The 13,876-nt window shown below is 39.2% G+C and overlaps 2 protein-coding genes across 10 annotated transcripts in view; both read right to left on the reverse strand.

The window, feature by feature from the left end:
- The window catches only part of acaca (acetyl-CoA carboxylase alpha), a 31,900-nt gene extending 26,374 nt beyond the window's left edge, over window positions 1-5,526 (reverse strand). For 4 of the 9 annotated variants that reach the window (XM_006799502.2, XM_006799503.2, XM_006799501.3 and 1 more), the window contains exons 1-11: window positions 4,841-5,153; window positions 3,879-4,137; window positions 2,627-2,759; window positions 2,250-2,388; window positions 1,849-1,958; window positions 1,659-1,740; window positions 1,464-1,562; window positions 1,220-1,326; window positions 1,031-1,141; window positions 731-940; window positions 466-636 (exon numbers count right to left, since the gene is read on the reverse strand). In XM_006799502.2, coding sequence (XP_006799565.2) covers window positions 466-636; window positions 731-940; window positions 1,031-1,141; window positions 1,220-1,326; window positions 1,464-1,562; window positions 1,659-1,740; window positions 1,849-1,958; window positions 2,250-2,388; window positions 2,627-2,759; window positions 3,879-4,137; window positions 4,841-4,922 — 1,503 coding nt within the window. In that variant the 5' untranslated portion in view covers window positions 4,923-5,153. Of the gene's footprint in view, window positions 1-465; window positions 637-730; window positions 941-1,030; window positions 1,142-1,219; window positions 1,327-1,463; window positions 1,563-1,658; window positions 1,741-1,848; window positions 1,959-2,249; window positions 2,389-2,626; window positions 2,760-3,878; window positions 4,138-4,840; window positions 5,156-5,327 lie in introns of those variants that run through there. The other 5 variants (XM_035911485.2, XM_006799498.3, XM_035911484.2 and 2 more) reach the window with 4 other exon arrangements.
- A 3,902-nt stretch (window positions 5,527-9,428) lies between these two features.
- On the reverse strand, window positions 9,429-13,330 carry LOC102792496 (T-box transcription factor TBX3-like). The gene is made up of 7 exons (XM_006799496.3): window positions 12,967-13,330; window positions 12,398-12,665; window positions 12,094-12,240; window positions 11,873-11,949; window positions 11,635-11,795; window positions 10,694-11,238; window positions 9,429-9,843 (listed from the first exon to the last, which is right to left on the reverse strand). Exons 1-7 carry the CDS (start codon window positions 13,290-13,292, stop codon window positions 9,535-9,537), a joined length of 1,833 nt encoding a protein of 610 aa, XP_006799559.2. The 5' UTR covers window positions 13,293-13,330; the 3' UTR covers window positions 9,429-9,534.
- Between the last annotated feature and the right edge of the window lie 546 nt (window positions 13,331-13,876).

Below are 13,876 nucleotides of genomic sequence, written 5' to 3' on the forward strand. Positions count from 1 at the left end.
TGATAACAGTCTGACTAAATAGCATATATTAGACCATGATTACTTTTTCCCCCATTTTTTAATAAAGAACCCCCAAAAGATTTCTTTGTCGTGCCTATTTGAAGCTTATCAATCCATCTTTCAACCAACCAAGATAATGAGCACTGAATCAGATAGTGTCACTCCCAAGTAGCACCCAATCAGCTTGCCTACAATGCCCTCGCAGTCCTTCAGCTTCATTGCCACTGACCTATTTACACACAATCCTAAACACTGCAGAGCAGACCACGTGACCCATCGCTGCTACTCCGTGATCTGCTTCAGTGTTTCTGCACATTGCGCATTTGCCGTTGGTTGCCATAGCAACCAGAGGCCCCATCATAGCATCGACCGTGGTGAAGCATGCTTATTTTTAGAGTCTGTGACTGTCCTGTAGTGGACAATGTGTATGATGTAACTGTGAGCTACTGAATAAGTGAGACCAACCTGCAGCTGGGCAGCAGGCAAGTTGACATCAGCCACCATCTCAGTGCACGGGTGTTCCACCTGTAGACGAGGGTTGAGCTCCAGGAAATAGAAGCTGCCATCCTGGCTGTAGAGGTACTCAACTGTACCAGCACTTACATAACCCACCATCTTAGCCAGCTTCACTGCACACTGAGTGGCGAGAACAATTCAGGTTAATTCAAGCTTGAAATTTGTTGGTACCGATTTCCATTTATGAGTGCAGGTGATGCTAGAGGGGGAATACCCTTTCCATATCCTCAAACACATCAGAAGTGGCGATGGTAGCAGGAGCCTCTTCTATAATTTTCTGGTGTCGTCGCTGCACAGAACAGTCTCTGCCAAACAGGGAAATGGCATTGCCATACTGATCAGCCAAAATCTGAACCTCCAAGTGACGGGCATGCTTGGCCAGCTGCATGACAAAAATGGGCGATCCTGGGACTTCTGCCTGGACCTAGAAAAGATCAAATATATTCTTGAAATCGTAGAATACCTAAAATACCACCGTACCAAAAAGCAGGAAATGCTGTACATGTTCACTTACCTGTCTGAACAGGTTAGGGAAGTCATCAGCAGAGTTGACTTTACGGATCCCTTTTCCTCCACCACCTTCAGAGGCCTTCACCATTATAGGGTAGCCAATTTTCTCTGCAGCCTTGTGATAGAAAGAGATGTTAGAAAGAGTGCATGCAACACTCATTTTCCATTATACACTATTAGGTGAATTGCTTACTTTCATGCCATGCTCTACATCCTGGACGCAGCCGAGCTCATACAAGTCGAGAGGAACGTTGACAACCTTCTTCTTTTGGTTATTCTCTGGCCAGTCCACTGTCAGACCTGAAAAAGAAGATCCCAAAATGTACTCAGCATAGAAACTTGTCAGTGTCACTGTGCATTGTTAATATTTTATTTCATCTGAAATGTTAGGAATGTTGACCAGCTACAATATTCAGACACCAGAATCTATGACCTACCTGTTCCGCTCCAGGGCAGTGTTGGAATTCCAGCTGTCTGAGCCACGATGGAGGAAGCAATCTTATCTCCAAGCGCCCACATAGCCTGACTTGGTGGACCTAAGAAAAGAGAGAAGAATTTTAACACTTTACACTTACGTTACTCTGGCAAATGAAGAACAGGTGATGATCAACAAAGTGACCCTCACTCCTCACCCATGAAAGCAATGCCATGCTTTTGAAGGAGCTCTGGGAGTTTGGGGTTTTCTGAGGCATGCCCCCATCCAGCCCACACTGCCTATAATACATAAAACAATACAACACCAGATGATAAAGAAAAAAAAAAAAAAGAAAAGAAAGAAAGGTAATTACAGAAGAAACTATTAAAAAAATATTCTGGTGATACCTGAACTGGTATGCGTTTAGCAATGTCTAGAATGAGCTCAACATTGGCATAGTTGTTGTTATTAGTCCCCCCAGGTACAGGCACATAATGATCTGCCATCTTGATGTACTCTGTAAGCACAAAAAAGATGACAAAACATGAACAATTATTCTCAGTCCTGTCAATAATACCAAAAAAGGCCAGTCATATTAGCTATGAGATAGTTAAAATGTAACTAAAATGTGTGAAATAAAATCACACATTTTAGAATCATCAGAATCAGCATACTTTATTAATCCCTAGGGAAATCATGTCGAAATGTATGTAGAAATCATGAAGTCAATATACTTGTCTCAAAATTTGCTGAAGCTGGTACCACATACAATGAGTCTATTGTTTGGGGAAACCAAACTTTAGCTCACCTGCATTGGCCTTCAGGTCTTCTGGGGTCACCATGACGACAAAACGGATTGCCCTTTCATTGCGAAACATTTCATAGGCCCAGCGGCGGATGGAGCGCATGCATTTCACTGCTGCAATGCCATTGTTTGCAATGAGCACCTGAAAAAGGAGATCAGTTACTATTGTTAAAATAGTCTAATCACGATATAGCAGCAAAGTTATGAAATGCACATACAGTGAATCATTTAACTGACATAATATCACAAATTGAACTTGAATCTTTTCATGTTTTTCGTTATTATTGCAGAGTTTATAAATGAGATTGAAATTATTGTCCCTATATAACAAGTTGGGGGTTTTTGGAGTTTTTTTTTTTTTTTTAATCAGAATTTCTTACCTTTTCAATGACCCTGTTACCACCAAAGCGTGTGACAAATTCAGCAGGAGAAGCAACAGTGAAGTCCCTCTGGAGGTCAATACGCCTGCGATCTCGTCCTTGTTTCACCAGGTGCAGGCCTGACATGCTTGATCTGTTTTAATTTAAAAAACAAAAAAACAAAAAAAAAAAACAACAAAGAATATAAATATAATGTCCCTTTGGTTATACAGCTTCTGGATAAGTTGGTGAAATGGTCAGAATGTCTAACCATAAATAAAAATCTATGACAACAGTAGGAAAAAAACCCCAAAAACAAAAAACCCCCCCAACAACCTAGAAACAAAATAATGGAAGAAATTGTTAAAAAGAGTAGAATTTCAACATTTACATGTTGGGGCAAGTGCTTCCAACAGAAACTGCAGAGCCCTGTAAATCAAAGCTCCACCCATAGAGGAAGAGTTGGGACAGTTGGGTACTATGGGTGGAGGAACGTGACAGGGTGTGGCAGAGCCTGGGCCCGTTTAGCTGGCTGGCTTCTATATGACATGACACTGGATGGTTGCATCACTGTAAAGATCTTGACGTGGAACAACTCTGTCCAGATGTGGAAGCGATTGTGTGTGTGGGTGGGGGGTGCATAACCCCCGTTCATCCAGTATTTCCAGTTCTGACAACGGTAGTGTCTCCCAGTGTCTTTCGGTTTACCCTTATTGAAACTGATCACATCAATACCAGCCACAAATAAAGGTAAACTTGCTGATTATGGCACAAAGAAAGTCAGCATGCAAGAAATGATAATAATTAATGTCCCAAGTGTTTTTGCAAGTAATTATACTTAGAGGTCAAATACACATAAAAACACACACGCACTGGTTTTTGAAGATTTTTTTTAACTTCTATTTAAAAACGTATATAAAACATTCTGCAGTCAAGATGACTGCTCTCCAGGACAATCTCACACAGTGAGGGCACAGAGGAACCTTTAGGTAGAGTGCAACTAGAGAAACCGCATTTTTCACAAGTTGCTCAAAGGGTTATGAAGCCAAGGAAAACTACATAATCTGAGCAGAGCATGCTGCGTGTTATTTTAGACTACAGATGTTGGCTAGTTTCACAAAGACAGCACAGAAAGTTGCAGGATCCCTATCCCTATCACTCATTTGATATATATTGCTATTAGAAAGACATTTACAAATGTTTGAATAAAATGTATATTTCTGTTGCATTACCATTTAGAAGCCAGACACACAAAGAAGATTTAGAGGCTAACCTTAAATTGTGCATGGGACCATCGATGTGGTCGAAGCCCATTTCATAGGTGCTGTCCGAACTCCCGGAAGATGGAGACAAGGAGCGAGTCTCCTTCTCGTCCAGCTGCATGTCCACCTTTCCTTGGTTTTCATCCTCTGAGTTCTCCTCTGACACAGATCCCACAATGAAGCGAGAGTGCAATTCTGCAACAGCCGGAATCTTCTTGGCAGCACCGTCCTGTTGTGCCATGGTCGGGCGACAGGAGCAGGCTCCAAACACTGACAAGAAGCGGAGCAGTGGTTGCAACAGTTATAAAGGAGCCACAGAGTACAGTGTGACACAGATTGCTTTGGCTGGAACACAAGGCTGTTTGTCATTATTGCAAAAGTGGGTTACATGAACTTAAGTTTCTTGATAGTGCAATTGATATTGCATCATTTTTGTGCACACTCTGGAAAGAAAATTCCACTTTATGATCTGCCAAAACAGTTGCTTAGAATAAAATATTAATAACAAAATATTAAACAATAACACCTGAATGCAATGATTGCTGTATTGTCACCAGCAATCATATAGACAGAACCAATGAAGCATTATTTAGGCAAACAGCCATATAATCAAATTTGCTATTTGCCAGAGTTGCACTGTAATCATCAGTTGTCCTGTGTACACTTTTAATCTGCTATTTAAAAGAGTGGACAAAAGCAAAACAATTAAGACAATTGCTTGATTAAAACTCCTGTTTTTCCTCAAAACCCTAGCATCTGCTACAGTAATACTGACATTCCCTTTCTTCTCCCCCTTGTTAATTTACCATGAAGGCTCGAAAAAACGTTAATTAACAGCCACGTGCGGAAACGATAAGACGTTATTTAACTGATATGTTGCTGTCGCCCTACCTGTCCAGTTGCTACAACTGTTAAAAAAACCACCTGTCAGAGCAAATGGAAAGAGTAGACTCTCGGGTAAGGCACACCTTACCTCTCGGCAGGCGCTTGCGGGACCAGAAAAACAAGCCGAGCACCGCAAACAGGCACGCTGTAAAAGTGAGCCAGGAGAACATCACGATAGGATAGCTGTGTTTAGCTTGTTAAGAGATCCATATTTCTGTTTTCCGCAATGAACGTTATTTAATGACATAATTTTAGCTCTGGAACCGCCTTCTAGAAAAAGAAAGATAGGGGGGGAAAACAAGAACTAAGGCTGAGTCGACTAGTTAAGGTTACCTGTCCGGTGAAGGCTAGCTTCTTTACCCAGCAACCCCAGATAAGCTGAGGCGCAGGTGCTAATAACGCTAGCTTACCGGCAGGCGCTAATACAATTATAATTCCACAGTAACGGCACTATTACAGTAGCACGGACTGTACTGTACTGGCTACCGGTGTACTGTACTGCAGTGTGGGTGAAAATCTGGGTGCAGACGCGAAGTAATAAGTGATAAACACTTGCAGGTATGCTAGCGACTCACCGGTGGAGATAAACCGACACGTAATCCTGAAAAAAAGTTGAATTAAAAAGATCGATAAATTAATTGTATCTGCCAGACATCTCTCTTTCGAGTGATGATGAAAACATCACATCATGATGAGGTCACACATCACCATCAGATGCTTAAACAGCAGAGAGTGGGGTGATGTGACGATGCGCAGGCAGGTTATTCCTGGGCATTGACCTCTGACAGCAGCTTCCGCTATAGAACTAGTTTAGATAGTAAAGACATCACACCCAAGCCGGTATATTAACGACTTCAGCATTAGGTGTTCAGGCTGTCTATCTATTCTTCCGCTTATAAGGGAATGACGTAAAAAACAGAAAAGATATTGTATGTTAGACGTTATGTACAACTTGTAATTAACTGTAAATTTAAAAAAGAAAGAAAACGGTGGAGTCAAGATAACCACAGCTGCTACACCAGCTGAAATCAAACGAAACGCTAGTGTTTTTGTAACATCCATCCAAGGTGCTCGATAATATATCTACTGAATTCTTATGATTAAAAATATATATGAACATTCCAAAAACAGAAAGAAAAAAAAGAAAAGAAAAAATGTTTTTTTGCTTATGTTTTGTTTTTTCTTCTATCCAGTCAATATAATAAGGTCTTACTAATCAAATATCAGTAAACGACACGTTAGCGCTGAATCCTTTCTGTCTAGTTCAGCTAGATCTATGCTGATTTCGCTCGCAAAGCTCCAATCAAATTGCAGTTAATCTGTGTGGGCGTGTTTAAGGCAGTAGAGGGCCGGGAGACACCCGGAAGAGGTGGTGCTTGAGCATGTGCTGTCAATGTACACAGCTACATATATGTAGCAGAACTGAACTTTCGGTGTGCTGAATCTGTGATGAACACACAGTTTCGCGGTTGCAGGTCTTCGTCGTTGTTGAGTAGACTGCGTGCAGCTGAAACATGCTGTGAGCCCGCTAAGATCAGACTACATTTAACAAGTCTGTTGTACACTTCTTTCACGACCGGTAGTTTGAGGACTACGTATGCAAACTGGGAATGTCAAAAATTAAGAAAAAAACGCGTCCAGTGTGCAGTATATTAAAGATGTTTATTCATCACTTCAGTGCAGGCAAGTGGAGTGTATAGACTGCAGACGATGTAGTCAACGGAAGAGTTATTTCATATCCCGTTTGGCTCACGTTAGCTGTGTCGTTTGAAAGCTGAGAAACTGGCCTGTCTGCATTCAAACTGGTTCCGGCGAAATCCCACTTCTAATCACAAACGAGAAGCAATTAGGATTGATCGTATTTAAATAAAGAGACTTGAATTCAAATATTCTCTCTGTGAAACTGTTTTACAAAGACAATTATTCAAAGTAATGTTCATACTTAATGTGACGAATTAAACATTGATTTTTTTTTTTACATTTTTTACCGTACTCTTGTGCGTGTAGGACAGGTGGATAGCCACGTAAAAACGCTTAAAACTTTGTCTATTCATGTGTAGACAGTAACAGCTTGCTGAGGTTTCTGATGATATAAAAGTGTAAATGCAGGTCGTCAGGTTAAGAGTCCTAAAACTAAGCCTTAAAAGACTGAAAGAGAATGAAATCAAATTAGAATACACCAGTGTTGAATTAAATACCAGCTCATTCAAAACATGATTTGGTTCATTAAATGTACATCTTTTAGTTAGAGTCTACACCACTTTAACCCAGTTGTTAAAATAAAACAGGATACCTGTGATAAACTATGACAGTTAACCTTAGTGAAATAACCTCGATTACCAGTTTACGTCAAAGGTGTAAATATATTATTATTGCACCTTAGATCCACTAGGTGGCTTCAGAGGCCTTAATGTGCAGCCACCATTCACCACTCACAGTGGTTCTGAATTTATGGGATTTCAGCAGAAGCAACGTTTGCCTTTCTATTTCTTGACTTTAACATAAAGATACATGCCAAAAGCTTAATTTACATTAACAAAAGCTTTTAAATTGTTTCCATGTTAAGTGAATGACTGCATCAAGGCGATCTCATCTATTTAAGCCATCTGTGTTAACATTTTTATCTTAGCTCATAGTGATGATAAGGATTGATTTAAAAATCCAATCATAGAGCCTGCATTGCCTTCTCTTGACACAGTGATGTTGAAAAACTGAAGTATTTGTAAGTTAACAGTCTTTTAGCTAATATTCTGCACACTGTAAAGTGTGAAATAGATGCTCCCCTCCCAGTGTTCAGAGTAGGTTAGCACATGCCTCCAGAAACTTGATATTTCAGTGCACTGCTGGTCTATTTTAACATAACCAAAATTATTCTTTTAAGTATTAGTAGAATGAATTAGTGTAATATTAAACATGCAAGTGACAGGACTAAATATTGACACTATCGCAATCACAAAAGAGATTTAGGATTTAAAAAAAAACTTTCTTTTTTCTTTCTATGCTTTAATAACTTAGGTTTGCAGAAGAAAAAGAAGCTCTAAACATTCACTAACACACAAATGTATTAAGAAGTCTTAAGTATTCCTTTTTTAAGTCTCAACACAACTAGTGACAACATTTATTTTGCCATTTGTCAGTGTGCCCCAGCAAACCTCAGAGTAAAAACAGTGTGAATCATCTTGTTTGAATACACAGTCAGCTATCTACATTTGTTTGTATACATGCAAATAGGTGTGTCCTACACTGATATGACCTTTTTTACACTCTCTCAGTATGATTTAGTGTCTTCAAATTTGTCCCTGTCATTAAACGCCAACTTTACTGTCACCAAGTGACAGTGGTTCAACTTTATGTGAACCACTGTCACTTTACAAATAGTGTCACTGTCCAGCTAATTTTTTTTTCACACGGTTGAGCTAACATATGCCATAGACCTTTATCCTTTATCCATTATAAATTTGCAAATGCTTTATGACTATTGTAATGCTGTGTGCGGACAGATGTAAAATATGCAGGCAGTAAAATGAGGGCACTGCAGCTAACGGTCCAATTTAAAATCGGTCTCTTGTCTTGCCAGTGTTTGTTCCTGGAAGGGTGTGGGTGTTGGATGAGGGGAACAAAAGTGCAAAGATGTGTTGCCACAAGAATTTGTTTAGAATTAAGACCATAAGTTCAAGAGCTCCCCTTTTCTTCTAATGCATTTGACTGTGACTTAAAATAGAAGATGACAAAAATGTTCTATAAGGTCTAAAGGGCAACCAACGCCACAGTTGCCTAGAAATAAGTACAAAGAAGGATGGGTCATAAGGAGCAGCCACATAGGCTGACCTTTTCTGAAATAGAAAATAGAAGTACAGAAATAAAATGTAAAGCTTTTTTTTAAAAATAAAGTAACTACATAAATAAAACTGATCACCATTAGAGAAAAAAATAAGGGAAAAATCCCTTCTTAAATCAATATTAAATATCCTGGCATACAGTGATAGACAGCACCACATCCAAAAGTTTGTTTTTTTCTTTGTTGTTGTTTGTTGTTGGTTTATTTTTACGAAATGTAGGGTTGCAATGCACAATGACTCACCAAAAGATGACCCCGCCCAAAAACAAAGAAAATAAACAAAATTAACGTTAAATAATTCAGTCAAATATTACAGATTAGAACAACATCTTTATGTAAATTGTGAAAACACACACACAACACACAATATACTTGCATAATTTCATACACAACATCCCAGAGAAATCTCCCGGAGATTTCTTAAGTGCTGGTTTAAAAGAAGATAAACAAAAGGTCCTGAGTTTTTTCAAGCTCACTGCACATTTTTGGTATATCAGAATGTGAAAGTGTGAAACAAATATAAAACATTCTGAAAAAAGGCTTCATTTAGTCACTTTCTTGTGAAAAAAAATGCAAGAGAAAAACTATTTACACATTTACATAGAATAAAGCAGTAAAAATGTGTTTTTATTTATGTTTAAAGCACATTACATCATATCATCCTCTAAAGAATTTCACCCCGGGCACCGACTTTTGCATAGCACATGTTCTGGGAATTCCATTGAGTAGCTTTTAGTAGAATCTAGCACAATATTTATTTTAATTATTAAATTAAACATGCATATCCAAGGCTAGTATAATATACTGGCTGTCATTGGACCACCAAGTCTGTCTTTATTAAGTTTATGATAATATGATCAATTTAAAGAGAAGCAATGATATAGACTTTCTGCCAAAACATTTTAAATGATTATCATATGTGACTTCACTTGTAAAATAGTCTATTATGGAGGATTTGGTTTATTAGGTCTTATGACTAGATAGCTGTTATTGTCAAACACCAGAGTTGACTCTCGCTCAGATTGTGATCTACCAGGCAGTCTGGATGTTAGCAGATTTTGGCTTGAGGTGATTGATGTGGGAATCTGATAAGGGCTGAATCGCACCCATGGTCGAGAGTTGCTGTAACGTTGGTTTCTGGAGTGTGATGAGGTTGCAGTGCAGAATGAAAGGGCTGGTGTGACTGAACCTGGTGCTGCCATGTAGCGGTATGGATATGAGAAAAGTCCTCCATAGGGTGATGGTGAAATCCCCTGCAATAAAAAGTAGAGTTGTTAAGATTTGTAGTACAGATCTTGTCATCTTCCTTTATATAAACAGCTCTGTAAAATTAAACATTATTAACCAGCAACTGAATACATCAGATAAGTTTTGTCTTTAACTCATATTATGGAGGAAATCCAAGGCATTAGGAAAGGAAGTCAGTAAGGGTAATCAATCCAGTCCCATTAAACAACAAGAGGATTGACACCTATGCTTTACTTTACACTGAAAATGACCTGCACACTATAAAGATCTCTAAGCCATTCATAAAGAATTCACAAAGGCTTATAATGAAGTACCACTACTCAAGTAATACATTCCAACTATTGTTTTACTTTATTCAGTGGTTGTTTAATGAAAAACTAGACATTCATTGTTTTTCATATTGTATATATTCATTTAATGTTTTTATATTTTGTTTCAACACATAATACACCAAGTAGTGATCAAAGGTTTTTCTGTTTTTTAGTGGAAAATCGGTTTACAAAGAACCTTTGGTTTTTTTTTTTAAATTATAGCATGAAGGCTTGTAGGATTGCACAAACAGTAGGACGAAACATAAAGTAAGATCTAAAAGTATGTTCTCCAAATTACAAACAGAGCTTGCGATGAAACATATTGGCACGAAACATATAACTTATTTCAGCTTTACTCGCTGAGAGTTTCTTTAACTGTAAAAATTCTGCAGCTGCCCAGTGTGAAGGCCTTTGTTAGTGCTCAAAGACTTTAAAGATGCTACTGAAGTTAAGCAACTGTTACTGCTGTATACAGCACTTACAATTAAATGAATGGATGAAAATATATTCAATAACTTAATATAGTGAACCTGGGGAAGCGTACCTGAGATGCTAGCATTTGCTGTGACAGTTGACGTTTGAATGGAGCTGAAGAGGTGATGCTTTCAGAAAACAGGCTTCCATGTCTTAATCCATTTATACCAGGTGAAGTGGGAAACATATTCTCCATACCCATATTGGAAAAAACCTCTGGCTTCATTGATAGCTGTCCAGATTGAAATGACAAAGGTGTCCCACGCCTACTAGAGAAATGGCTGTGTGCACTTGAGAAATCCAAAGTGGGTTGCTGACCAGCACTGATGGATGATGCGCTCCATGACTGTAACATCATAGGCACGACCCCATCTTTGATTTCACTCATTTGCTCTTCTAGACCCATACCTATAGAATGTCTATCACGTGAAGCGCTGCTTGATGTTCTTGCTTTTGTTGCATCCTGTTTGTTCTTTCTGAGACCACACTTGTTCCACAGTATCTCTTCACTTCTCAGACTTAAACCCAATGTGTGCTCTCTCCTGGAGCAGCTGCCTTCAGCGTTGCAGTCATCTAGTGGATCAACGTCTGAATCACTGACAACGTTGATCTCGTCTGTGAGAAAAAAAACAAACACTTCAAACATTTTGAACCGTGAAGAAAACACTGTCAGACACTGTGTCATGGAATACTTTGCAGTCAAATTGAATGAGCCATCATATTATTAGCCCATGTGCTTTTGAAACACAGTTTAAAATGCTTTGTTAATTTTGCATCAAATATTTTTTTTTTTTTAAAGTAAAAACAAAAGCAGATCCCCAAACTACAAACAGCAATTATTGGCTTGAGAATATGTCATTAAAAGGAAACACGTACTAAAAACAAAAGAAAAATATATGCAAGCTGTTTCAGTGTAGTGACTATGCAGTAGATCTTAAGTTAGATTATCACTTCATGAACACAGGTCAACAGTGGCTGCCTAATAACATAATGAACTCTAAATGAACCCACCTTGACAAGTTGATGTGGACATCAGAGGGCTGCTCGTTAGTTGTGGGGAATAAAAAGGCTCACTGGTACTGGGCTGCTCATAGGAATCATCAGAATCAGCAAAGTCCTGGTCTGCTTTGCTTTGGTTTCCATTCAGTGAAGAAATGTTTAACTGTTTATTTCTGGGGATCACAAATCGAGATTGCATGAGACCATGCGCATATGGCCTAAAGATGTATTCTGTTTTCAAAATGTATACCTCTTTTCACGTCTCCCATTTCCTGTATCTCTGAATCCTTTGGCAAAGGGATTGTTGTCAATTTTTAGTTGTGTAATCTTGATGGAAAAGAAGGAAAGGTCTGCAGATTAATCAATCCAAAGTTCACTGTGCAGTGACAAACAGGCACAACAGTAGTACACACTGTATAATCCATGTGGATATTTGTCATTTGTGTATGAGGGGCTAAAGGATGATGTTACCTTTTCATTTTGATAAGCAGTAACAGCGATGAACTCTGTCTCTGGGAAAACATAAGTCCGGAAGGTGCTATAAGGAAGCTTCATTATGTCATTCGCCTTCACAATATGAAATCTGGGTTGGTACTTGTGCATGGAATTCAAAATTGTCTGCAAATTAGAAAAATAGAGTTGGAATTACTGGTATTTGGGTAATTAATTACTACAACTACAACCATAATAAAAGCTTTAAAGCAGTGCACCCAGTCACCCAGCATAACCATGCGTAATGAGGAACAAAAGCAACTTTTCAGTGAGTGTTACTTACAAACCCATGTTTATCGGACATGTTATTGGTGAGTTTGAGTTTATGAAAGGCAACGGGCTTGCTCATCCATTGTTCTCCTTTAGACGGACTGTCCGGGTGGATGTACATGCGCTTTGGCATCTCTGGGTCAGCTTTTCCAGCCACCATCCAGCGGGAGTTGTGAAACTTGTAGCGACAGTCGTCGACAGCGACAATGTCCATCAGCAAGATGTACTTGGCTGTTTCATTCAGCCCTTCTACTTGCACTTTGAAAGAGGGAAACATCCTCCTGATAGTTAATGAAGAAAAAAAGAAATTGTTGTATATGTAATAATTAACAGTGTTATTTTTGTTTTTTCGTCTCTTTTTTCTCATAGAGCTTTTATTTGTCTATGGAGGTCCCCCCTTGTGACATTTTTTAAACTTCCGATCATCAGCAAAACTAGATTATTCGCTGTTTTTCCCCGTTAAAGCGTGAACATAGCATTTATGCGCGCTTTTGCAGGCTATTTACAATAAAGCTACATTTGAAACGACAAAGACACTACACAAAATTCTCAGTAGACTACTTAAATGCGCATTGCACTTGCCTTCCTGATTTTGTGATAACCATTTCAGTTCCTATTTTGTGAAATTCACTCCACAAGTTCTTTGATTCCAGCGTAACTTTCGGGTCCTCGTCCAACCATTCTTCTGGCTCAAGTCTCTTCAAGGAACGTTGCTGAACGGCCTCATTTTGGCACCCCAGACCTGCGTGCAGCCCTGCGTCAGGGGGTGCCTGCTCTGACAGAGATTTGGAGAAGGACGCGACGTCCGGAAAAGTCGGCGCGGCAGGAAAAGAAGGCTGTGCGCTGGTAAGGAAGGCTGATAAGGGCAAGGCACCGGGTCCGCGAATTTGGAAAGGATAATAAGCCATGGGAAGAACGGCGCCTACTGCATTTCTCAGCACAGCATCCGATCAGAAAAGTCCCAGCCAGCCCGCGCAGGTTGCAGGCGCATGGCGTACATCCAAACAGCAACTCCGATTTTAAAAGTTTATGAATTGTGTGGCATAATTGGTCTTACGAGGGAATGCAAAATTCCCCACTCTTAAAATACTGAGACAGAGGGAAGAATCCGCTTGTAAATCGCAAACGGGGAGAGAGCAGCTGTGCACGCTGTGACTGCACAAGCTTGTTGAAAACAACTGGTACCGAGAACAGAGGGAGGGAAAGAGACTGTGTTTGCGCTGTCACACGTCTGCTTTCCCTTGCACAAGGTACACTAACGAGCCTCGTTGCACGTAGCTTACCAATTACCAAACACGCATAATGATAATAACAATAACAATAATAATAATGTTAAAATGTTAAAATATTCTACAAATTCTACATATCTACATCTATGATATGTAAAAAAAAAAAAAAAAAAAATGAAAATTACAAATCAGCGCGTGTTACCTATAACAGAAATCAAATGAATACATCATTTACGCAGTTCAGGATGTCTGGAGTCACTTTA

Source organism: Neolamprologus brichardi, chromosome 10 (genome assembly GCF_056152115.1).
Source record: "Neolamprologus brichardi isolate AB-2024 chromosome 10, ASM5615211v1, whole genome shotgun sequence".
Taxonomy (NCBI): Eukaryota; Metazoa; Chordata; class Actinopteri; order Cichliformes; family Cichlidae; genus Neolamprologus; species Neolamprologus brichardi.

Coding starts and splice junctions, on each gene's coding strand:
- LOC102792496 (XM_006799496.3), bottom strand. CDS start 13,292: ATGGCTTATTATCCTTTCCAAATTCGCGGACCCGGTGCCTTGCCCTTA. Junction 12,241..12,397: donor TGTCCGATAAACATGGGTTT/GTAAGTAACACT, acceptor TCTAATTTGCAG/ACAATTTTGAATTCCATGCA. Junction 9,844..10,693: donor AGCAAATGCTAGCATCTCAG/GTACGCTTCCCC, acceptor TTTTTATTGCAG/GGGATTTCACCATCACCCTA.